Raw genomic sequence first — 27,144 nt, 5'->3', positions numbered from 1 at the left:
ATGTACCTAATAATGGGTAACAGAGTTCATTACTGATATCATGATGAGGAGGAGAATACAGAACGGAATGAAAGGTCTAACGTCATCGCTACCCTTAAGCCAAGAAAACCAAGCAACGAGCCGGAAAGCTACCGCACAATAGCCCTTCCTGGCTAAGTGTACAGAAGTATTGAAAGAGCCATTTACAAGACAACTGGGCTATGGACCAGATAATGTCACTCGCCACCTACTTAGAAGCAGACTTTGAAACTAATTTAAGAACATCAACTGCATTTATCGATCTCTCAGCAACTTATGACATAGTATAGAGGCACAATCTTCTCTACAAACTTGTTCAAAGAATCCCATGCAGGAAAACAGTCCAACTTATTAACAGCATGCTTACTGGAACGTCATTCTTGGTCGTACTGTGCAACAGGATAAGCCCTTCGAAGACCCTAAATGATGGACTACCCCAGGGATCTGTCCTTGCCCCGCAACTTTTTAATCTGTACATCTCTGACACGCCTAAAACTAGCTCTCATAAGTTTGGATGTGCTGATGACCGGATGTTGGCAGTGGGACATGAAATTTTTAAGGATCGGAAGCCATCTTTAACATCCGATTTGATGATATTGGGAATATACGTTCTTAGACGCAGACTGACGCCAAACCCGACCGAGACAGAGGTGCCTTGCTTTCACTTGCGCAACAGGGCGCCAGACAGGTGGCTCCAGGTGTGCTTTGGTTACAGACTACTTCGCCACAACCAGCACCCAAAATATCTAGAGGTTACACTAGACCAGATAGAGCCTATAAGAAGCATCTGGGAAACACCGCTGTAAAGATAAAAACTAGGAACAATATTTGCAATGAAATCCATACCATTAGCTGCTTACAGGCGTTGATAAACATCAACGGGGACAGTTGCAAATTTGTGCATCGACCGGGACTCGAAACCGGGATCTCCTCCTTACATGGCAGACGCTCTGTCCGACTGAGCCATCGAGGACACAGAGGATACTGTGATTGCAGAGACTTATCTCTGGCACGCTCCCCACGAGACCCACAGATCCAACTTACTGTCCACGCACTACATTTATAGTGCCCCTGCCCACTATACTCATTACACGCAGCAGTCAATCTACCGATTCCCATAAGAGTTTGAGCAATGTGAGTGCATCCGCACTGAAGAAGATCATTGGCCAGAAGATCATTTGGTTCACATAACCCGACACTCTCCCTCTCTCTCCTGAGACCAGGGTCATAAAACTACGGCTCACAGGCAAAACCGTCCCGCGAACATCATCAGTCCGGCCCACGGTGACACGTCAGACATGCAAGGTATGCGATCTTCCGTATTTTTTTTTAAATACAGTCAAGCTGTGCCTGTCGAGCGCTTCCCATAATGGTTATTCGAAAAACGAGTAGAAGAAAATGAAAACACTGACTCGCTTAACGAATCATGTTTTGCATAGTTTGTTAAGTGTTTTTTTTTTCAGTCTTTAATAACCATCTCAAACCTACTTTCTGATCTGGATCTGTTTCTTTGGCCACTATAAATGAACACTACGTCAGGCGTTCTCCTATAAACTACCGCTCTGTAAAGTATAAACTCCGTGAATGATACACTCAGTCAGCAGAACTGATCGCAAAGCGCATCGGGCCGCAATTATCGCCACCCATACCGCCCGCGACGGAGCCGCATATTCTCTGCAACGATGTTGCAAGATATTTTCTTCGCCAGCGTCTGGTAACCCTTTCCATTGCAGCATCTATTTATGAATTCAAATTCTGTTTCGTCATCGGTAACAGACACGTATTCATTACGGATACCCATAAAGCAATAGCTATGCACGCCAAGATTTTAATTAACCATAATGCTATTTATCTTCCAGTAAATTTTGAAACATGGGCATAAACAAACATCTTCAGACAACTTTGTTCTAGAACAGGATTTACTGTACTAAAAGATTACATTACTACATCGTAAACCTGCTTTACTATTGTTTCGGAATGGAACGATTTGACTTACTCTCAATGGATTCCTACAGAAAAAATGTTTCAATTAACTAGAGTTAATTACGAGGAAGATTCAGGGATGAATCACGCTTATTAACCGATGTGACACTGGACTGTGTAAAATTTACAACACAAACAAATCACACAAAATACGTACAATAACCAGTTGCTTTTATTATAAGATCAATTAAGATACACATTAACAGACATACATATAATGTAACTGGACATTTCAACTGTAATTTATTATTTGAGATTACCTGAAAATTTACCATACCTAAGTGAAACACATAGCCAACTCACATAATGAAATTAAGCACTGTAATAATGATTAGTGAGATTTATTTAGCTATAACTTCCCACTCAACAACTATATAAAGTTGTGGATCAAGTTTACTGATCGAAATAAAAGCAGCGACTTTAAATGCTAGCCATTTAGTTTGGATCTGTGAATATTTTTGTGTACTTCATTTTGGAGAATGTTTTTCTCACACAGATAAGTAGTGCCGAAAGTGGAAAAGAAACCAAGAGTAAACTTAAGCAACTGATTGAAATGTGTGAGAGGAATTTAAATACTTATCTTTATAAAAATCACTTCTTTGTAAATCAGCCATTTGCATTTGAAATTCTCAGGAAACACTGAACATATTGGTGTTGAAAGGATTCTGAAAAATCTTCATATCGTTTGCAGTTGCATCAAAATCTGAAAAATGATTTATTTTCGCGAGTACTCAAAGTTTCAATTGCGAAATCTGCCAGAAATGGATTCTCTGATTGTTTACTGAACGTTCGGCATGTATTGAAATACGTGAAACATTTTTTGCCCAAATGAGACTGAAACAAAACTTTCTTTCAGGAAGGATTTAATATGAGTGCAAAAATCAGTCAGTCACTGGTTTTCTCTGTGTAATTATAAATTAAGGTTGTTAATACACACATCATAAAAAGTTTTGCATCACATAGTTCCGAGAGTTCAGGGACATGTACAAAAAATTGGAATAGAGATCAACATAAACACCATTTCCACCCCTTTTATTGCTCATGAGAACCACACATTGCACGTTGTACCATCATACAACGAGACTTTCAGAGGTGTGCACGCCGGTACTTCTAACACCCAGTAGCACGTCCTCTTGCATTGATGCATGCCTGTATTCGTCGTGCCATACTATCCACAAGTTCATCAACGCACTGTTGGTCTAGATTGTCCCACTCCCCAACGGCATTTCGGCGTAGATCCCTCAGGCGCGGTTGGTGGGTCACGTCGTCCATAAACAGCCCTTTTCAATCTATACCAGGCATTTTCGATGGGGTTCATGTCTGAAGAACATGGTGGGCACTCTAGTCGAGCGACGTCGTTATCCTGAAAGAAGTCATTCACAAGATGTGCACGATGGGGGCGCGAATTGTCGTCCATGAGGACGAATGCCTCGCCAATATGCTGCTGGTATGGTTGCACTATCGGTCGGAGAATGGCATTCACTTATCGTACAGCCATTACGGTGCCTTCCGTGATCACCAGTTGCGTAAGTCGGCCCCATATAATGCCACCCCAAAACAGCAGGGAACCTCAACCTTGCTACACTCCCTGGACAGTGTTTCTAAGGCGTTCAGCCTGACCGGGTTGTCTCCAAACACGTCTCCGACGATTGTCTGGTTGAAAGCATGTGCGACACTAATCGGTGAAGAGAACCTGATACCAATCCTCAATCCTGAGCGCCGGCCAGAGTGGCCGAGCGGTTTTAGGCGCTTCAGTCTGGAACCGCGCGACCACTATGGTCGCAGGTTCGAATCCAAACTCTGGCATGGATGTGTGTGATGTCCTCAGGTTAGTTAGGTTTAAGTAGTTCTAAGTTCTAGGGGACTGATGACCTCAGATGTTATGTCCCATAGTGCTCAGAGCCATTTGAACCATTTTGAACCAATCCTGAGTGGTCCATTCGGCATGTTGTTAGGTCCATCTGTACCGCGCTGCACGGTGTTGTGGTTGCAAACTGCAACCATGCCATAGACATCGGGAGTGAAGTTGCGCTTCATGCAGCCTATTGCGCACAGTTTGAGTCGTAACACGACGTCTTGTGGCTGCACGAAAAGCATTATTGAACATGGTGGTGTTGCTGTCAGGGTTAATCCGTAGATAGCAGTCATCCACTACAGTCGTAGCCCTTGGATGGCCTGAGCGAGGCATGTCACGCCAGTTCCTGTCTCTCTGTATCTCCTCTATGTCAGAACAACATCGCTTCGGTTCACTCCGAGACGCCTGGACACTTCCCTTGTTGAGAGCCCTTCCTGGCACAAATTAACAACGCGGACACAATCGAACCTCGGTATTGACCGTCTAGGCATAGTTAAACTGCAGACAACTCAAGCCGTCCTCCTCCTTCCTGGTGGAATGACTGGAACTCATCGGCTGTCGGACATCCTCTGTCTAATAGGCGCTGCTCATGCATGGTTGTTTACATCTTTGAGCGGGTTTAGTGAAATCTCTGAACAGTCAAAGGGACTGTGTCTGTGATACAATAGCCGGCCGAGGTGGCCGAGCGGTTCTAGGCGCTACAGTCTGGAACCGCGCGACCGCTGCGGTCGCAGGTTCGATCCTGCCTCGAGCATGGATGCGTGTGATGTCCTTAGGTTAGTTAGGTTTAAGTAGTTCTACGTTTTAGGGGACTGATAAGCTCGGAAGTTAAGTCCCATAGTGCTCAGAGCCATTTGAACCGCTTGTGATACAATATCCACGGCCAACGTCTGTCTTCAGGAGTTCTGGTAAGCGGGGTGATGGAAAAACTTTTTTTGGTGTGTGTAGTATTAACCGCAAGGTTTCTGAGTAGTGAATTGCATCGGATTCGTCTTTAAAGCAATTTTAATTAAATTAAATACTCACTGTACCCCCCATGAACCACGGACCTGGCCGTTGGTGGGGAGGCTTGCGTGCCTCAACGATACAGATACCCGTACCGTAGGTGCAACCACAACGGAGGGGTATCTATTGAGAGCCCAGACAAACGTGTGGTTCCTGAAGAGGGGCAGCAGCCGTTTCAGTAGCTGCAGGTGCAACAGTCTAGATGACTGGCTGATCTGGCCTTGTAACATTAACCAAAACGGCCTTGGTGTTTTGGTACTGCGAACGGCAGAAAGCAAGGGGAAACTACAGCCGTAATTTTTCCCGAGGGCATGCAGCTTTACTGTACGATTAAATGATGATGGGTAAAATATTCCGGAGGTAAATTAGTCCCCCATTCGGATCTCTGGGCGTTGACTACTCAAAAGGACATCGTTATCAGGAGAAAGAAAACTGGCATTCTACGGATCGGAGCGTGGAATGTCAGATCTCTTAATCGGGCAGGTAGGTTAGAAAGTTTAAAAAGGGAAATGGATAGGTTAAAGTTAGATATAGTGGGAATTAGTGAAGTTCGGTGGCAGGAGGTGGCAGGTGAATACAGGGTTATAAATACAAAATGAAATAGGGGTAATGCAGGAGTAGGTCTAATAATGAATAAAAAAATAGGAGTTGCGGGTAAGCTACTACAAACAGCATAGTGAAAGCATTATTGTGGCCAAGATAGACACGAAGCCCACGCCTACTACAGTAGTACAAGTTTATATGCCAACTAACTATGCAAATGATGAAGAAGTTGATGAAATGTATGATGAGATAAAAAAATATTCAGGTAGTAAAGGGAGATGAAAATTTAATAGTCATGGGTGACTGGAATTCGACAGTAGGAAAAGGAAGAGAACGAGACGTAGTAGGTGAGTATGGATTGGGGCTAAGAAATGAAAGAGGAAGCCGCCTGGTAGAATTTTGCACAGAGCATAACTTCATCATTGCTAACACTTGGTTCAAGAATCATGAAAGAAGGTTGTATACATGGAAGAACCCTGGAGATACTAAAAGGTTTCAGATAGATTATATAATGGTAAGACAGAGATTTAGGAGCCAGATTGTAAATGGTAAGACATTTCCAGGGGCAGAAGTGGACTCTGACCACCATTTATTGGTTCTGAACTGTAGATTAAAACTGAAGAAACTGCAAAAAGGTGGGAATTTAAGGAGATGGAACCTGGATAAACTGAAAGAACCAGAGGTTGTAGAGAGTTTCAGGGAGAGCGTAAGGGAACAATTGACAGGAATGGGGGAAAGAAATACAGTAGAAGAAGAATGGGTAGCTTTGAGGAATGAAATAGTGAAAGCAGCAGAGGATCAAGTAGGTAAAAAGTCGAGGGCTAGTAGAAATCCTTTGGTAACAGAAGAGATACAGAATTTAATTGATGAAAGGAGAAAATACAAAAATGCAGCAAGTGAAGCAGGGAAAAAGTAATACAAACGTCTCAAAAATGAGATCGACAGGAAGTGCAAACTGGCTAAGCAGGGATGGCTAGAGGACAAATGTAAGATGTAGAGGCTTATCTAATGAGGGTAAGACAGATACTGCCTACAGGACCTTTGGAGTAAAAAGAACCACTTGCATGAATATCAATAGCTCAGATGGAAACCCAGTTATAAGTAAAGAAGGGAAAGCAGAAAGGTGGAAGGAGTATATAGAGGGTCTATGCAGGGGCGATGTTCTTGAGGACAATATTATGGAAATGGAAGAGGATGTAGATGAAGATGAAATGGGAGATATGATACTGCGTGAAGAGTTTGACAGAGCAATGAAAGAACTAAGTCGAAATAAGGCCCTGGGAGTAGACAACATTCCATTATAACTACTGACAGCCTTGGGAGAACCAGTCCTGGCAAAACTCTACCATCTGGTGAGCAAGATGTATGAGACAGGCGAGATACCCTCAGACTTCAAGAAGAATATAATAATTTCAATCCCAAAGAAAGCAGGCGTTGACAGATGTGAAAATTACCGAACTATCAGTTTAATAAGTCACAGCTGCAAAATACTAACGCGAATTCCATACAGACAAATGGAAAAACTGATAGAAGCCGATCTCGGGGAAGATCAGTTTGGATTCCGTAGAAATGTTGGAACACGTGAGGCAATACTGACCCTACGACTTACCTTAGAAGAAACATTAAGGAAACGCAAACCTACGTTTCTAGCATTTGTAGACTTAGAGAAAGCTTTTGACAATGTTGAATGGAATACTCTCTTTCAAATTCTGAAGGTGGCAGGGGTAAAATACAGGAAGCGAAAGGCTATTTACAATTTGTACAGAAACCAGATGGCAGTTATAAGAGTCGAGGGGCATGAAAGGGAAGCAGTGGTTGGGAAGGGAGTGAGACAGGGTGGTAGCCTCTCTCCGATGCTATTCAATCTGTATGTTGAACAAGCAGTAAAGGAAACAAAAGAAAAGTTCGGACTAGGTATTAAAATCCATGGAGAAGAAATAAAAGCTTTGAGGTTCGCCGATGACATTGTAATTCTGTCAAAGACAGCAAAAGACTTGGAAGAGCAGTTGAACGGAATGGACAGTGTCTTGAAAGGAGGATATAAGATGAACATCAACAAAAGCAAAACGAGGATAATGGAATGTAATCGAATTAAGTCGTGTGATGCTGAGGGAATTAGCTTAGGAAATGACACACTTAAAGTAGTAAAGGAGTTTTGCTATTTGGGGAGCAAAATAACTGATGATGGTCGAAGTAGAGAGGATATGAGATGTAGCCTGGCAATGGCAAGGAAAGCGTTTCCGAAGAAGAGAAATTTGTTAACATCGAGTATTGATTTAAGTGTCAGGAAGTCATTTCTGAAAGTATTTGTATGGAGTGTAGCCATGTATGGAAGTGAAACGTGGACGATAAATAGTTTACACAAGAAGAGAATAGAAGCTTTCGAAATGTGGTGCTACAGAAGAATGCTGAACATTAGATCTGTAGATCACATAACTAATGAGGGGGTATTAAACAGAATCGGGGAGAAGAGGAGTTTGTGGCACAACTTGACTAGAAGACGGGATCGGTTGGTAGGACATGTTCTGAGGCATCAAGGGATCACCAATTTAGTACTGGAGTGCAGCGTGGAGGGTAAAAATCGTAGAGGGAGACCAAGAGATGAATACACTAAGCAGATTCAGAAGGATGTAGGCTGCAGTAGGTACTGGGAGGTGAAGAAGCTTGCACATGATTCAGTAGCATGGAGAGCTGCATCAAACCAGTCTCAGGACTGAAGACCACAACAACAACTCACTATTAAAAAGATGTAGTCTTCCAGAATGAGATTTTCACTCTGCAGCGGAGTGTGCGCTGATATGAAACTTCATGGCAAATTAAACTGTATGCCGGACCGAGGATCGAACGAGCATTTGCCCGCGAAACGCAAGGTTCCGAGTTAGAGTCTCGGTCCAGCACACAGTTTTAATCTGCCAGGTAGTTTCAGGCGTACTAAGAACTGTAGTCACAAAATACACTAATGCCACTATATTCTGCTTTTCAGATCGCCCATGTAGAATGATCGCAAAGGAATCAAAATTAGCAATTCCCACTAATTCCGTTGCTTGTAAGTGCGTCAGTGACACTCTTTTTAAAGAAAGAGTTTGTTTTACACTTAGCATTAGTACTTCACGCAGCATATAGCGATACGGTTGTTACTGTTTCTAATGTCTTGCTGACAATAGTGTAATCGTGAAGTACTGAATTTCTAGACTTATTTATGTATCTTGTCAGCATTAATTGTTTGATGGCAGTAGCTTGACAGCTATATTGTATCCTTGCGCTGTAAAAGTGATACACACTGCAATACCCTACCCAACCCATTCGAGACGATTTTGATGGCTATGATCCAAATCATAAATCTTTAATGATACTCGTGTATTATGATAAGCAACCTGCCCTTGTATAAATAACATCTGTTCTTCTCCTACACGAGCTTGTCGGTATGCTGCAACACATGGAACTACCCTGACATACTATTTGTTTACATACATAAATGTTTCTGTTCCATTCTATCCTACGATATGCACACAGCCAAATTGCTTAAACATTAAAAGACTCGAATTTGTGGTAATTTTCGTGTGTCTTTGGATGATGATGTTGCAAATTAGTTCTGATTATTTTGCGTGGGTAACTACAAGTACAGCAGCTACATTCTTTGTAAAATCATTATTCATAAGTAACAGCGATAAAAATTTATATTACCTCAGTAACTGTTAATTATCTTGTATTTAGTGCTATTTTATACTTATCATAGTGGTGGCAATGCCTGTAAAATGTTTTTGACCGTTTTTTGCAATCATCTTTAGACTGCGTCGCCATATTGTGTCATAAGTTATATTAATTAATATACGGACCTCTGATATCTTGTAAAGATACCCGGGGGCTATACTGAATAATAAATTATTGGGATAAGGACTCCTGGGTAAGCTAATTAGGTAATAAATTGCACCAATAAAGACAAGGGTGACATAAATACAGCAGTGGTCATTGTCGCTAATAAATTACAGCGGTAACTATAAGTGTGATGTAAATATCGAGATAAGAATAATTAGTTAATAAATTAAATCTTAAATAAATATATTTATTACGATAATACCCAGGATTCTAAACTAGGTCTTAAATAAACACAGAATAAGAGCCCATGCGGACTACTGTGCGACGGGACGGCTAGAGGAAGGCGGGGTTGGATGACAAGTGCAGTTTTTTTATACCAAAGTCGTAAATCACTGCTGGGTGAGAAGTATTTCAAAGTCTATATCCACTTTTAGCACATTTATAATGCCTGATTTCTGATACTTTTTGTCCAGTATCTGCTTGTACACACACTGCCAAGTGCTAGTCTCACCAGTGCAATAAAAGAGGCTATCGAGATTAATGAGATAATTTAGTCAGTAAAACAGAGACTTGATTTTTAAATAAATGTGAAATTTGGCGCTCAATTACTGTCAGAACCGTAGAAGTCGGATGCAGGGAACAGTATGTCATTGTTCTGTGTCGAGAAAAAATTACTGATTAAATAGAAAGATGATGCATGGACTCTAGTATTCGCAAGTAGTTGATAAAAGTTCAGACTGCGAGCAACTGAGATCTGCACTAGGCGCACATGAGAAAGAGCATGTGATGTCCCCACAGCAAATACCCTCTACCACGCACCAATTAATCATTTTCAATCAAACCATCCACATTCATTCACTTTGGAAAAGTTATCTGATCTGATTTTCTCGTAATAGATGCGGTGACAGCTCGTCGACGCCAAAGTATTTTCTAGTGCATTTATTCTTTGAAATAACAGAGAGGCATATATGCAGTCTCCAAGGTTGTTAGAGTTGTAACTAGGACAGCTTCTGGAGTATCTGTTGAGGGATTGACGTGTTTCTGAGAGATACATATTCTTCTTTTCTTCTCGCTAAAGCGAGCCAATTAACATTTGTGCCGCTACCGGTTTGTTTTGAAGAGAAAGAGATTGTAAAAGGAAAATAATTAAGGCGTGGAATCACCGGAGATCTGGACATGTAATGGAGATGGATTTAATACACGATTTCCTCCATAAATAAGGTTTGTGACATTTTTGTTCTGGAGTGAATGAACGAATGAGTTTCTTTCTGAATCATTTGTTGATCACGTTGGCCCTCTAATTAGTGGGGAAGTTTCAGCTGTGTCGAAGAGAGCCTGCAATCACTGAGTCTGTGTTAAATCGTCCAAAATCGCTTCGTACACATCTGGAATTTCGCAATCTTTCGTAAAAGCGACAAATTGTCCAAACGATTGATTCTTCCAACTGACTGCAATGTTTAACAGTAATAATAAATGTAAAGATCTCTTACAGCAAGCCAGCCGCTGATTACCAAGACGAAGGACTCCACCAAAGATTCTATTTGGCTGATTCTTTTTATCACTATATCACGTAATTAAATTTTATATTAAAAACTATACATAGATAAAGGAGAGAAAGAGAGAGGGCGAATGAAAATAGAGATAATACTAATAATCCTCCATTAGTCTAATTTTTCGCCTGTCTTGTCACGGATCAGCCAAGATCTGGGAGGGTCTTACTTTACTGTATAGACTTATGTGTGAAGGTGATGGGATCTTAAAGACAACAGATACACGTCTATACAGACAAGACATTACACAGAGATAGCGGCTAGCTGCATTGATCATCTATTCTTAGATTAAAGAGACGGCAACTTATTATCCAAACATTAAAGTGTTAATAGCACTAGAGAAACTACTGTATCACAGTTCAATAATCGTAAAATCAGTTCGGCGGAATTGTAAATCTGGGTATTATTTCAAGAACTTGTGGTAACGCCCTGAACATGCCTACCAGTGAGGTGATGAAGAAAGATTGGTAAAGGCCCATGAGGTTGACTTCATTGGCCTGCCACAGCACCTCTGGGATCTGCTCCGTGTCCACGTCCAGCACCAGACGAGTCTCTCCCGCTTGCCGAATCTCCTTCAGCAAAGACCTGCAAGTGAAAGCACACAATAGAAGAAGTATTTATATGTCTTCCCATCATTTCAGGAAACTGAATAGGATGTATCGATTTATGCAGATACTCCAAACACAATTTCACTATAGTTATATAACATTATTATTGTAATTTACGCTCAAGAAAAGCAAACATATATTTGCATGTCATCTAGTTCACACTGCTTAACTCTCATCACGTTACTCCCTACAATACTCACACCATGTCGCTGACCCTACTTCGCCCAACAACACACTTACTTCACTTCAATCACTACACTTCACTCACTTCGCTCACTCTACATCACTAACTCCCCTTCCCTCACTCTGCTTCACTCATTCCACTATACTCACTTCTCATCAGTCACAAATGCATTCACACCCAGTCAGTCACAAATTCATTCACACTCCATCAGCGACTCCTATTTTGTCACTCTACTTTATTTACTCTAATTGATTCACTCTACTTCACACACCCTTCTTCACTAACTTCATTCCATTCTGGTCATTTTACTTGGCTCCCTCTACTTCATTCACACAGCTTCACTCCCTCTACTTCATTCATTCCACTCCAATGTACTCCCACTCAGTTACTCTACCTCACTCACTCAGTTACACTCCCTGTACTGCATTCACTCTACTTCGCGCACTCTACTTCGCGCACTCTACTTCGCGCACTCTACTTCGCGCACTCTACTTCGCGCACCCTAGTTCGCGCACCCTAGTTCGCGCACCCTAGTTCGCGCACCCTAGTTCGCGCACCCTAGTTCGCGCACCCTAGTTCGCGCACCCTAGTTCGCGCACCCTAGTTCGCGCACCCTAGTTCGCGCACCCTAGTTCGCGCACCCTAGTTCGCGCACCCTAGTTCGCGCACCCTAGTTCGCGCACCCTAGTTCGCGCACCCTAGTTCGCGCACCCTAGTTCGCGCACCCTAGTTCGCGCACCCTAGTTCGCGCACCCTAGTTCGCGCACCCTAGTTCGCGCACCCTAGTTCGCGCACCCTAGTTCGCGCACCCTAGTTCGCGCACCCTAGTTCGCGCACCCTAGTTCGCGCACCCTAATTCGCGCACCTACTTCGCGCACCCTACTTCAATCATTCCAAGTTTTTGTACCATATTGATAAACTAGGATAAGGTAATATTATTATTATTTATTTTTCAGTGGTCGTTTTTTCTGAGATTTTTATTTAGTGAGGTTCTTTGTTATACAGAATACACATAATCTACTTGGTATTATTTTTGGAAGTGTGATGTCTATTGGGAAAAGTTATGCAGGTTTTATATTTTTGCGTCTTTTACACTCAGTCACACAATCAGACTCACAATCACAGAAACTGTGACTTTATATAAAAGAAATAAAAATGTATGTATTTTTGGCATCGATTCCAGTTAATATGAATAGTTTCACTTCAAAATATGAATCACCCTCATTTTGTGTATTGCATTTTATGTGAGTAATTTTCAAAGATACATAGCGAGAGTACAGTCAATTTAACTGTTTCTATGAATTAGTCTCTGCAGAAACTTGTTAGGGGCTTCAGATAGTCTTCCTCATTAGCTTCAATAAACTTTGCACATGTCTATTTGCTACATTTTTCTGTATTATGCTGTAGTAAGGCAAGCATATGTAGATTAGGCTGTAGTATGTTAATAAAAGTGTATCTGCATTTACTAACACAGGTATATCTACCTTTACGAATATGTTATGTGAAGAAAACGGTCTACTGACACATAGTCAACACGGATTTAGAAAATATTGTTCCTGTTAAACACAACTAGCTCGTCAGTCACACGAAGTAACGACTGCTATCGACAGGGTATCTCCAATTGTTTCCATGCCTCTAGATTTTCCGGAAGGCTTTTGACACCGTTCCTCACAAGAGACTTCTAATTAAACTGCATTTTATAGAGTATCGTCTCAGTAGTGTGACTGGATTCGCGATTTCTTTTCAGAAAAGTCACAGTTCGTAGTAACTGACAGGAAGTCATCGAGTAAAACAGAACTGGTAACTCGCGTATCCTAGGGAAGTACTATAAGCCCTTTGCTGTTCCTAGTATATATAAAGGATTTAGGTGACAGTCTGAGTACCTCCCTTAGACTGTCTGGTAAAGTCATTAGAAGATCAAAACCAACTGTAAAGTGACTTAGACATAATGTCTGTATAATGTGAAAAGTGGCAATTGACCCGAAATGAGGAACAGCTGAATAACTATGAACTACAATTACGAACAACTTAAATTGGAAAGAACACGTAGAAAATGTGGGGAGGGCAAACCAGAGTCTGCTTTTTATTGGCAGAACACTTAGAAGTTGCAACAGACCTACTAAAGAGACTGCGTACATTACGCTTGTCTGTCCTCTGCTAGAGTACTGCTGTGCAGTATGGGATCTGTACCAGATAGGATTGAAGGACATCGAAAATTTTCAGAGAAGGGCAGCTCGTTATGTGCTATCCGCGAAATACCGGAGATAGTGTCACACATATGTAAGCGAGTTGGGGTAGCAGTCATTAAAACAAAGGAAATTTTTGTTACTTTGATATCTTTTCACGAAATTTCAATCACTAGCTTCCTCCTCTGAACGCACAAATATTTCATTGAAGTCAATCCACATAGAAAGAAATAAGCAATAAAATAAAATAAGAGATATCGCAGATCGTACGGAAAGAATTAAGTGTTCACTTTTCCCACCCAATGTTCGATGGTGGAACAGTAGATAAATGGTATGAAGTTGGTTCCCTGAACCTCTGCCAGGGACTAAAGTGTTAACCACAGAGTAATCTTACAGATATAGGCGTAAATAGGTGATTATTTTACACTAAATTACAGAGAACAAATTTCGTTAAGCATTTGTTTCATTAAAAACACAGAGAACTGCAAAATTATTAGTGTCGATTCATAATAATAGTGTGTAATGCTGAATTTTCTGTCTTTTATTGTTCCTATTAATTGAGAAAAACATGAAGGTCGTTCAGTCATGCATTGTTCTGACACATTTCTCAAATATATTGAAGTATAGGAAATCAGTTCCAGCATAAATGATTAAAAATTTACTGTTTATACTGGTAGTGAATGAAGTGTTCCTATTTCCTTAAATTTCGTTGAGAAATGCGTGATTCAGTTTGAAAACAGTTTTAACTTTTCATTCCATAGTTTCTTTAACATCTTAAAAAGTATAAAGCTTTCAGATGGAGTGTCTAATGACAAGTGCTAGCACCTGTCTTAGCCTGTATGTACTGCATTGCCACAAAAGTATGCTGATGTTAAAGGATGCTAAGTAGGCAAGAAACAATTTAAAAATTTAACAGTCATTGTTCAATGTGTCAGTGTGTCTTTGGGCATCGATTGCCTGACTATCGATTTTCGAGTGTAAGAGGTCACGATATAGATCGTGCTGTAACTCAGCGGAGGCCAAGATTTCGGCCAAAGCGCTCGGCCTCGCTGCACATTTCTTCAACCGGCACGCCGGCACGCATGCTGTCTGAGCGTGAGATAGGGGAAGAGGGGAAAACAGGGGCACTCGCACTACCTACGGCTTAGTTTTATATTTCTCAACAAGTAGATCACAAGCAAAAGGAACTTTCAATATCATTTAATTATTTTTGTCTTTATGAAGAGCCGGCTGGTGTGGCCGTGCGGTTCTAGGCGCGTGATCGCTACTGTCGCAGGTTCGAATCCTGCCTCGGGCATGGATGTGTGTGGTGTCCTTAGGTTAGTTAGGTTTAAGTAGTTCTAAGTTCTAGGGGGCTGATGACCACAGATGTTAAGTCCCATAGTGCTCAGAGCCATTTGAACCATTTTGAACCCTTCTGAAGAAACAATATAATTTTTACTTGGCACGTCTTGTCGCTATACGGGCAGACGTAGGCAATTTCAGTGTTTTGCACTCAAGTTACTACGTAATCCTGATTTATTTAGTTTCATAATCCCAGAAACGTCTTTCACACAAATACTTTGATTGTAGTATATTTGCAACTTAATTATGGAGACGTAGAAACACTACCTGAGAAAGCAAGAAAAACAGTTAAGATTGCAATTATCTTGTAGGTCAATCACTTATGTCTGTACACGCACAGGGCTTTCAACTGAAATGCCATCGTGGATGAGTACCTTGAAACAGAAGATATCAGGCGAATGGAGTGGCCTGCCTGTTCTCCAGTCCTAAACTCCATCGAGCACGTCTGGGATGCTCTCGGTCGACGTATCGCTGGACGTCTTCAAACACCTAAGACACTTCAGGAGCTCCGACAGGCTCTGGTGCAAGAATTGGAGCCTATGCCCCAGCATCTGCTCGACCACATGATCCAAAGTATGCCAACCCGTTGTACGGCCGGTGTACGTGTGCATGGTGATCATATTCCATATTGATGTCGAGGTATATGCGCAGGAAACAGTGGCGTTTTGTAGCACATGTGTTTCGGGACGGTTTTCTCAAATTATCACCAATACCGTGGACTTACAGATCTGTGTCGTGTGTGTTCCCTATGTGCCTATGCTATTAGCGCAAGTTTTGTGTAGTGCCACGTTGTGTGGCACCACATTCTGCAGTTATTCTTAATTAATGAGCGTAAGTGTATTTCTGTAAACTCAACGTGAACCATGCTACACCATTATGTCGTACAGCTTTACCATGCACTGTTTTGGTTTTAATCTGTGGGACACACTACCCAGCAAATGCTGAAAGGTTGCCGCCGCGTTTTTAAGTCCAAAAGGCACGCGGTGAAACTGAAAGTGCCTAGCTGTTTACGGCCGGTCCTCCTACGTCTCTTCCAACTGATGGTAACCACTATGCAAATCCAATGTTGTAAAGTACCAAAACTGACACGAGCTGTCCACTGTCTCTGATATATTAGGCATATGTAACGCATGCGACACCGTTTTCTGGTTGAGGAAACGGTAATCAGAACAGGCACAATATGCTCTGCCACCATCTGGTGATTTTTGGCCTACAATTGCAATGGGAGCAGACTAGGGGCTGCAACTAGGTTTTATGATGCAGTCTCAAAGTTGCTAATCTATAAACTCTTCCATAATAGGCTGTAAATGCCTGGGTGCTTAGCTTCCAATAGGAATTCGGTACTTAAAAGGCGATGTTGCGGGTAAGTGGCCCGACAGATTAAATAATTCCTCGTACTAATGCTCTATCCTGATCTTCAACATGTGCTACCTTACTCCTTAGCGCTGACCAATCGTCAGACCCTCCTAGAATTGTGTAACTTGCTAAAAAACCACGATCTAGTTCATCTTCATCTTTTAAATTCACAAGCAGGGTATCCTGTGACAACTTTACTTCCAAGGGGCCAAAATTATCAATACCGACAGGCACCACTCTAGTGCGGCCTGCCTCCTGAACGCAGGACATGCTACGTCATATAAAACAACTAACTGCTTCCAGTACTTCATTATCCGCCAAAGATTTGATGATGCACAACGCGTTCTCTGGCAGGTCAGTACCAACATCAATCCAGGTTACCTTTGTTGTAGCTTTCTGTCTGCAATCCAGCGAACTGATCTTAAAGGACCTTGTGCGCAGTTCAGTTGGTTTCTCCTGGCCATGAGGTGGACCTTGCGACAGTGAAGATAATCCGCCTACAGAGCCTAGTTGAACCAAAGTTCCATTTCCTACCATATGCCGTTCCAGGTCAATTATGGCGCGATGTGGAACCAGGAAATCAAGTCTGAAATCATGTCGTACCTGCCGGTAACGACCGAAGGAACTTCAACATTCCAGCACCGAGTGAATTTACACGCTCTCCACCTACGTCACTTAACGTCCAGTGAATGCATTTAACCTGTTTGACCAAAATACTTCTTTGCTTGCAACCGATACCTGAGAACCGGTATCTAACAACATTTTACATAATTTATACTCCACATAGCTGGTCAGAAAAAGTCTGCCACTGGTTTCTCACATGCGCTAACTCTTATTGGGAGCATAGCACAGTGGACATCCCGCCACATGCGCCGTTTAACTGCTGTCCGCAAGATCTACCCTGTGATTAAAACTCCTGTTGTTGCTGATCTCTGTTATGGCGTTCCCGATCTGATTGAGTAAATTTCTTTCAATGCCTGCAACGTTGCTGTTTTTAATCTTTTTGTACGTGACCCTTTCGTCCACACCAAAAACAGTTTATGTGCATGTTTGTATGTATTGATCTGAGGACCTAGAAAACGACGGAGAGGCTTCGTCCTCACCGTAGCCCTCAGTGGTACACAACCGCACAACAGGCTACAGCAGTCCATTCACCCCACCGCCGCCCCACACCGAATCCAGGGTTACTGTGCGGTTCAGCCCCCAGTGCCTCCCCCCGGGAACTTCTCATTCCAGACGAGTGTAACCGCAATGTTTGCGTGGTAGAGTAAGTATGGTGTATATGTAAGTGGAGACAGTGTTTGCGCAGCAATCGCCGACATAGTCTAACTGAGGCGGAATAAAGGAAACCAGCCCGCATTAGCCGAGGCAAATGGTAAACCGCATTAAAAACCATCCACAGGTTGGCCGGCACACCGGACCTCGACACTTATCCACCGGGAGGATTCGTGCCGGAGACCGGCACGCCTTCCCGCTCCGGACGCAGTACGTTAGACCGCACAGCTAGTGGGCAGGCGTTTATGTGCATACTACACACTGTCCGATGTTCACGTTCTGGTACCGCGCGCCGCGGAATTTGAATCCCCGCCTGACGTCATCGACGTCGAAGATCCCTAGAGGTCTCTGCACCATCGCGCTCTAAGCTGTGGCGGCGCCCGCGTACTGGCCTGCATTTAGTGTGAGGGCGCCACAGTTGAACACGTGGTTCCAGCGGCCAATAGCGGCACCCCCGATAGAGTACTTAAGCGCCTGCCTCTCGCTCAGCTAGTCCCCCCTACCCTCCATCTCTACACCCTACATCTCCTTTCCCAAGGTGGCTTCCATCAACTCCCCCTCCCGGATGATGCCCTCTCCCCCTCCATTTGCCCCTCCTATCAACTCTGATCCTCACTCCCCCTCCTTTCCTCTGTCCTTTTCCGAGGCTCCCTCTCCCCCCCCCTTCCATCCTCTTTCTTTCCCACCTCCCCTCTCTTTGCTCCCTTCTCTCCCCCGCGTCCTTTTCCATTTCCCTCCTCTGCCTCCTCTCATTCCCTCTCACGTCTGCCCTTCTCCCCCTTTATTAGTCCTCTCCCTCCTTGGTTCCCTTCCCCCCTTTTTGGTTTTTTTCCTTCCTCTCTCCTTGTTCTTCCCCCTCCTCCAGGTCCCCCCCCCCATCTGCCTTTGGCTCTGGAGTGTCATCTTTGTGCCGCCACTTTCGTGCAGTGTTCTACAGTGAGTGTTCTACAGTAAGTGTTCCGTGTTGTGTTTTTTGGGAAGTGTTGCGAATGGCCATCATACTGTCGCTGGGTGTGCCTTTTATTTCTTGCGAACAGAAATCAGACTGTCGCTGTGTTTTTTAATTGTGTGTGTACTATGTTACTTGTCTGATTCCTGTGTCTTTTATTAACATTACCAACCCCTTTTGCTTTCTGTTTTAACTTTCCGCATTTTTCCGCCATTTTACACTTTATGTCACCATTTCATCACCTGTTTTTCTTGTTTCTTTTCTTCTTCTGTTTTTAAAATAAAAGTCTGTAGGCTGTAGAGCAGTGTACTAGGCTACTGCCAGCCCGCCCCCTTGGGGGGGGGGGGGGGAATTGAAAATCAATAAAGGAAAAAAAAAAAAAAAACTCAGCTAGTCAGTCTAACCTTGCGTACGTCTCTGGACACATTGCCTTGCCTTAGACAGCTTTTTACTTTCTTGTTCTGTTTACGAGTGGACGTGGTTGTTAGGTTTTCTTGTGACTCTGTTGTTTCGATCTTGTTGTCGTTCGTTCTGTCCTTCGTTGGTAGTGTCCAACCTCTCCGAAATTTAAAGATTTAGTTGATCAATGAAAGAACAACATGTTATAACGATCGACAGACGGGATTCATTGTTCTGTACATCAAGAAGCACTTCGTCCTAGATTTGCAGACATGGAGCAGATGTGGAGGTATGAACAGCAAAATTTCTCAAGTTGCAGGCATTTCTTCCCTGTCAGTTGCTACAGTTTTCAATGGATCTGAACGATAAGGAGACTTCATGTATTACTGCTAAGTACATTGGTTATGACAAGGGGCATGCCTGGAACGATCTTTCGATTTAAAAACCGCTATTGTCGAATTTCTGGAGGAAAAAGGAGTGCAGGAACGAACATTATACCATGCGGAATGGATTGCAGACTTCGCGTCTTGCCGGCCGGAGTGGCCGTGCGGTTCTAGGCGCTACAGTCTGGAGCCGAGCGACCTCTACGGTCGCAGGATCGAATCCTGCCTCGTGCATGGATGTGTGTGATGTCCTTAGGTTAGTTAGGTTTAAGTAGTTCTAAATTCAAGGGGACTGATGACCTCAGAAGTTAAATCCCATAGTGCTCAGAGCCATATGAACCATTTGAACTTCGCGTCTTAAGTGGACTTGACCGCCCACTTCCCTCACTCAATAAGACACTACACAGTAACTTCTTTTTGATTTTATGAGGATGCGTTTGAAAGGGGGCACATTCTGACAAAGACAGTCCAGTTCCCTAAGCTCACTGCTGTTAAAGAAAATGCGAGGTCTGAAGAATTCATTGTGGCCTTGAAAGATTTACGAGAATAGTTGTGTAAAGGTTTGCAGGACAGCGTCAATCTTACATTTGTTTTGGAGCTGTTTTCCTGACAGTTTCATCCACGATGGCAGCTCAGTGGGGCTGTGCATTATCATCCATCAGGAGGAAGGTGGGACACACTGCACCCCTGAAAAGGCGGACGTACTGGTGCAAAATGACGTCCCGGTACACCTGACCTGTTACAGTTCCTCTGGCAAAGTCATGCAGGGGTGTCGGTGCATCAATCATAATCCCACCCCATACCATCAAACCTCCACCTCCGTACAGGTCCCTTTCAAGGACATTAAGGGGTTGGTATCTGGCTCCTGGTCACGCCAGATGAAAACCCGGCGAGAATCACTGTTCAGACTATACCTGGACTCGTCCGTGAACATAACCTGGGACCACTGTTCCAATGACCATGTACTGTGTTCTTAACACCAGGCTTTACGGTCTTTCCTGTGACCAGGGGTCAGTGGAATGCACCGTGCAGGTCTCCGGGTGAATAAACCATGTCTGTTCAGTCGTCTATAGGCTGTGTGTCTGGAGACAACTGTTCCAGTGGTTGCGGTAAGGTGCCGAGCAAGGCTACCTGCAGTACTCCGTGGCCGTCTGCAGGCACTGATGGTGTGATATCGGTCTTCTTGTGGTGTTGTACGCTATGGATGTTCCGTACTGTAGCGCCTGGACACAATTCCTGTCTGCTAGAATCATTGCCATAATCTTGAGATTACACTTCGTGACACACGGCGGGCCTGTGCTACGACCTGTTGTGTTTGAGCAGCCTCCAGTCGCCCTAGTATCCCACCCCTCATAATGTCATCAATATGTGTTCTTTGAGCCATTTTCAACACAGTCACCATTAGCACGTCTGAAAACGTCTGCACACTTACTCACTGCACCGTACTCTGACATGCACCAACACACCTCTGTGTTTGTGGACTGCTGCCAGCGCCACCGTCCAACGACCGCAGGTCATACCCTGAGGTGATTTAAACCCGCAAATCGCCCACCAGAGCGTTGTTCCACCATGTATCAGCATTATCCTTGATTTATGAGCAGGAGTGTATCATTCTGTAACGCAAGAAGTTCGACTTTGGGTCACATTATAGGGCAGGATGGAATTCATACCAAGCCAAAACTGGTTGACGCTGTTCAAAATTATCCAACGCCCACCAAGCTAAAGGAACTGCAATCTTATTCGGGGTTCGCGAATTTCTACCGTAGATATGTTCCAAAATCTGCAGAAATTGCTATGGAAAGGAGTAAAGTTTCGTTGAACAGCTGAGTATCAAGTGGCGTTCAAGAAGTTAAAAGATCTATTGACATCCAGTCTCGTTTCGGTCTACGTGGTTTTTGAAAAACCGTTTATTCTTTCTTGTGATTTGAGCGATTTTTCACTAGGAGCTATTTGGAGTCGGGAAACAGATGTACAGCAGCACCCTGTTGTGTACGCTTCATGGCAGGTCAATAATGCTGAACGAAATTCTCCTCTACAGGGAAGGAAGTGCTCTTAGTGATTTTTGAAATTGGGTACTTCCGTTGTTACCTGTATGGTAAACGATTTCAAGTGTGATTGATCATGCAGCGCTTAAGTGGCTTTTAAGACTTAAAGATCCAAAGAGTAGATGGTGGTTAAGCAAATTCGATTACGAGGTAGTACATCGGCCAGGAAGGTCGTACGCTAACGTGGACAGACTCAGTTGTAAGGCACATGATAAGGAATGCACAGGCATTGACGTACGTGGACGGAGGACAGCACAAAGTGCTGACCCAGACTGTCAGCAGTTTCCTAAACAACAGCAGTTGTGCACGGAAGATGGAGTATTCCATCAGACAACACGAAATGGGCCATAGTTAGTGGTACCACAGAGTTTGCGGGACGAAGTGTTAAGACAAGCGCATGATTCGATTTTAGCGGGACATTCGTGTCGAAGAGCAGTGGAAAGGAGGGCACTGCAGAGCTATTGGTGGATGATGTGTAAACAGCACATGGACCAATACGTGAAAAAATATGTTCCCTCAGCTCAAAGAGCAGAACTTAACCACCAGAAGCTGGTAAATCCTTTCAAATGGACAGAAAAATTGTATTCTCAAGCCAACTGCCGCACAGAACGAGTCCACAGGTCAATTGCGAAAATATTGAGTTTTTGTATAAATTCCTAGCATAACAATTTGGACGTCCTATTGGCCTACGTCATCGCTGCAAACAACTGAAAGTTCACCAAAGCACAGGGTTATCTTCACACGAAATAATTTTTGGGCGCAAGATTCCATCACCCTTTGAGTTTTGCAAAGCCCCCTCGCAAGGCGACACCTCGACAGTGAAGGATTTCGCTAGGACAATGAAACTTATCTGGAGACAAGTACAAAAAATGAATACGAATGCTTTGTTGTTGTTGTTGTCTTCAGTCCTGAGACTGGTTTGATGCATCTCTCCATGCTACTCTATCCTGTGCAAGCTTCTTCATCTCCCAGCACTTACTGCAACCTACATCCTTCTGAATCTGCTTAGTGTATTCATCTCTTGGTCTCCCTCTATGATTTTTACCCTCCACGCTGCCCTCCAATGCTAAATTTGTGATCCCTTGATGCCTCAGAACATGTCCTACCAACCGGTCCCTTCTTCTAGTCATGTTGTGCCACAAACTCCTCTTCTCCCCAATTCTATTCAATACCTCCTCATTAGTTATGTGATCTACCCATCTAATCTTCAGCATTCTTCTGTAGCACCACATTTCGAAGGCTTCGATTCTCTTTTTGTCTAAACTATTTATCAATCGTCCACGTTCCACTTCCATACATGGCTACACTCTTTCAGAAAAGACTTACTGACACTTAAATATATACTCGATGTTAACAAATTTCTTTTCCTCAGAAACTAAGATAATATTATTTTGAGAAGTTTGGGATTTGAGGTGACTAATGAACATGCTTTACTTTATTGCGGCAGCATTTAATTAGGCATTCTTGGTTCAACACAGACATCCAAATCAGGAATTTCTTACTACTTTTATAAGGTTTTGTCACAATCAGTGATAAAGGATTTTAAAAGACGGAAAGAATTTAATCATTAGTGTGAGAGCTTTTGCGTTAGAATAAATCTTCATTTTGAGGTACAGTTTTGTATTTGTTCAGTGTTGACCTTACGTATTTGTAGTTTGTAATGAAATATTCCTTATTGCTTGCCAAGCTTTCAATGGTGAAATTCTGTAAATGGAATAGTGCCAAGAAATTTTTGAGGGTTTTTTTATCTTTCAATAGAGTTTCTTGAGAAGAATTTTTTCTCTCGAAAGTAACTCAGATTATTCTAAGTCATTATGGAGATCCCATTACCTGATGAAAATTCTTCTTTGTGAGAGATAATTAATTTTATGAGAACCTAGTTCGCATTGCATGTATTCAGGAGCCCGCATTGCGATGCCACGATCCTCTGTATTAGTAGCAGCTCAGAAACAGAGACACGCCTTTTCTTCTTTTTCCAGAAGAGCAGTTGCACGTCGTTTTCCATTGCAACAACACAGTTGAGCCAAATACTTAACACACAAGTTTTCATTTTCACGGGGTCAATTAACAGTGCTGAGCTAATTATTCTTGATAAAAATCAAAGTCTTTTTTTTTCCAACAGACAGCCGGCCGGAGTGGCCGAGCGGTTCTAGGCGCTACAGTCTAGAACCGCGCGACCACTACGGTCGCAGGTCGAATCCTGCCTCGGGCATGGATGTGTGTGGGATTCCTTAGGTTAGTTAGGTTTAAGTAGTTCTAAGTTCTATGGGACTGATGACCTCAGAAGTTAAGTCCCATAGTGCTCACACCCACTTGAACCATTTTCCAACAGACAGTTTTGATTCAGACAGGCAACTTCATTACACTCTTGCAGTCAGATTTGCTTCTCATTCTCGCAGACAGACTTAGTCCTTAACAGTAAATGTGAGGTTAACTTATGCCCACATTTATTTTCTGTGAGTGGAAGTTTTTGGTATGCAACAGCTTACATTTATAAAAAAACATTACATTCAGGAAGAAACAATCCAGAAGTAAAGCAAATCTTCTTAACCTCTCTTATTTATTAAGATAACTTTCAAACGGCAAAATGATTGTCATTAATATGAGGTAACCGATGCAGGTGTACCTGTGGTCGCCGTCTGGGCTCAGCTGCCGGACGGCGATGGGCGGGTCCCGGGGCTCCCTCTCCTGGAGCACACTGCGCAGGCGCACCAGCGACTCGTCGCCCTGGTACAGCACCGTGTACGACCGCCACTTCAGCTCGCGCAGCACGTCCACCAGCGCCTGCACAGGCCGCCCAGCTCATACCAGCTTCAGTCCACGCTCACCGCAACGAGCTATTCTACACTATTGGCCATTAAAATTGCTACACCAAGAGGAAATGCAGATGATAAACGGGTATTCATTGGACAAATATATTATACTAGAACTGACATGTGACTACATTTTCACGGAATTTGGGTGCATAGATCCTGAGAAATCAGTACCCACAACAATCACGTCTGGCCGTAATAACGGCCCTGATACGTGTGGGCATTGAGTCAAACAGAGCTCGGATGGTGTGTACAGGAACAGTTGCTCATGCAGCTTCAACACGATACCACAGTTCATCAGGAATAGTGACTGGCGTATTGTGGCGAGCCAGTTTTTCGGCCACCATTGACCAGACGTTTTCAATTGGTGAGAGATCTGGTGAATGTGCTGGCCAGGGCAGCAGTCGAACATTTTCTGTATCGAGAAAGACCCGTACAGGACCTGCAAAATGCGGTCGTGCATTATCCTGCTGAAATGTAGGGTTTCGCAGGGATCGAATGAATGGTAGAGCCACTGGTCGTAACACATCTGAAATGTAACGTCCATTCTTCAAAGTGCCGTCAATGCGAACAAGAGGTGACCGAGACGTGTAACAAATGGCACCCCATAAAATCACGCCGGGTGATACGCCAGTATGACGGATACACGCTTCCAATATGCGTTCACCGCGATGTTGCCAAACACGGATGCAACGATCATGATGCTGTAAACAGAACCTGGATTCATCCAAAAAAACGACGTTTTGCCATTCGTGCACCCAGGTCCGTGGTTGAGTGCCCCATCGCAGGCGCTCCTGTCTGTGATGCAGCGTCAAGGGTAACCGCACCCATGGTCTCCGAGCTGATAGTCCATGCTGCTGCAAACGTCGTCGAACTGTTCATGCAGATGGTTGTTGTCTTGCAAACGTCCCCATCTGTTGACTCAGGAATCGAGACGTGGCTGCACGATCCGTTACAGCCATGCGGATAAGATGCCTGTCATCTCGACTGCTAGTGATACGAGGCCGTTGGGATCCAGCACGGCGTTCCGTACAACCCTCCTGAACCCACCGATTCCATATTCTGCTAACAGTCATTGGATCTCGACCAACGCGAGCAGCAATGTCGCGATAGGATAAACCGCAATCGCGATAGGCTGCAATCCGACCTTTATCAAAGCCTGAAATGTGGTGTCACCGCCAGACACCACACTTGCTAGGTGGTAGCCTTTAAATCGGCCGCGGTCCGTAGTATACGTCGGACCCGCGTGTCGCCACTATCAGTGATTGCAGTCCGAGCGCCGCCACACGACAGGTCTAGTCCAGAGAGACTTCCTAGCACTCGCCCCAGTTGTACAGCCGACTTTGCTAGCGATGGTTCACAATATACAGACGCTCTCATTTGCAGAGACGACAGTTTAACATAGCCTTCAGCTAAGTCATTTGCTACGACCTAGCAAGGCGCCATATTCAGTAATTAGAATGAATTCTGAACAGACAATATTGTGAATCATCTACCGTCAAGAGCGACGTTCATCATTAATGGATTAAAGTATCAAACTAATTACGTCCGCTTTCTGAATTCTAATTCCTTGTCATGTTGCAGACCTCACGTCAGTATAGTCCTTCCTTCCTGACGCCAGCCTGCGTGAGCTAAATGCGTGCATTTTGGCCTCCTCTAGCAACACGGTGTTGGCTCTTCTGCCAACACCACAGGAAATGAGATGATACACATTTCTCCTCCTTACACGAGGCATCACAACAACGTTTCACCAGGCAACGCCGGTCAACTGCTGTTTGTGTATGAGAAATCGGTTGGAAACTTTCCTCATGTCAGCACGTTGTAGGTGTCGCCACCGGCGCCAACCTTGAGTGAATTCTCTGACAGTATGAGCCCACTAGGCAGTATGTCCCAGATGAATGGACTGATGCGGTTGGACAGAGTGTCATAAAATCACTGTATCCTCTCCTGAGGCAATCTGTCCCACGAATGTCGTAACTGTTTGTTGATATCACGGATATTGGAACTGGAAAGGACTTAACATCCAATTTGGTCCCACACATGTTGCATCCGAGAGAGATCCGAGGATGTTGTTGGCTGAGTGAGTACCTCAACATCACGGAGACAGTTCATAGAGACGTGTGCAATGCGTGGAACAGCATTGTCCTATTGAGAAATGGCACCACGGTAGTACAGCTTAAGAAGTAACACAGGAGGATGCAGGATCCTGATGTAGTTTGTGTTATCAGAGTTTCCTCAGTCACTATCAGCTATGACCTGAAGTCATACCCAATGGCTTCCCATATCACGAAGCCAGGAGTAACACCGATGTGTCTCTACAAAACATTTGACGAATGGGATCTCTTCCCAGATTGCCACCCTCCTCACCGAGGAGGGTCCTCTCACGTCGCTGACCATTATGTGGCGCCCTTCATCAGGTCCATGCTTACCCGTCAAGGCACCACTTCAAACGAAGCCTTTTGTATTTTTAATGTCAGTCTACGTATGCGATGGTAAAACCCTAATCCGAGTACTGCCAGCTCCCACCATTGGGGCGGGATGACACAGATTATTGCAGGGTGTCCAGTACTTGTTCTCATATGCTTCGATGCTTCGTGCATAATTCGCCGATCTTCCCTTGTTGTGGTCAGACATGGCCAACTACAACTTTGACGACGAGTATGCCAGCCCTCACGTTCACATGCTGTCCAACGTGGGTCCACGCTTGCATCTGGATTGCTCTCAAATTTGGTTACTGCGCGATTCGACCAGCCACCCAACGGAGACCCACAGTGAGTCCCCCTCTGAAACCGTCAGGTGCTGATAAAGATGTCTCATACGAGTACGGGCCAC

The 27,144-nt window shown here is 43.7% G+C and overlaps 1 protein-coding gene across 1 annotated transcript in view; it reads right to left on the bottom strand.

Moving 5' to 3' along the window:
* Positions 1-27,144, bottom strand: part of LOC124594290 (glutamate receptor ionotropic, kainate 2-like) — a 285,982-nt gene that overhangs the window by 144,720 nt on the left and 114,118 nt on the right. The window contains exons 5-6 of the mRNA XM_047132653.1: positions 24,126-24,283; positions 11,214-11,355 (exon numbers count right to left, since the gene is read on the bottom strand). Coding sequence (XP_046988609.1) covers positions 11,214-11,355; positions 24,126-24,283 — 300 coding nt within the window. The remainder of the gene's footprint in view (positions 1-11,213; positions 11,356-24,125; positions 24,284-27,144) is intronic.

Source organism: Schistocerca americana, chromosome 2 (assembly GCF_021461395.2).
Source record: "Schistocerca americana isolate TAMUIC-IGC-003095 chromosome 2, iqSchAmer2.1, whole genome shotgun sequence".
In the NCBI taxonomy this organism is placed as follows: Eukaryota; Metazoa; Arthropoda; class Insecta; order Orthoptera; family Acrididae; genus Schistocerca; species Schistocerca americana.
This window is presented reverse-complemented; position numbering and strand designations above follow the sequence as displayed.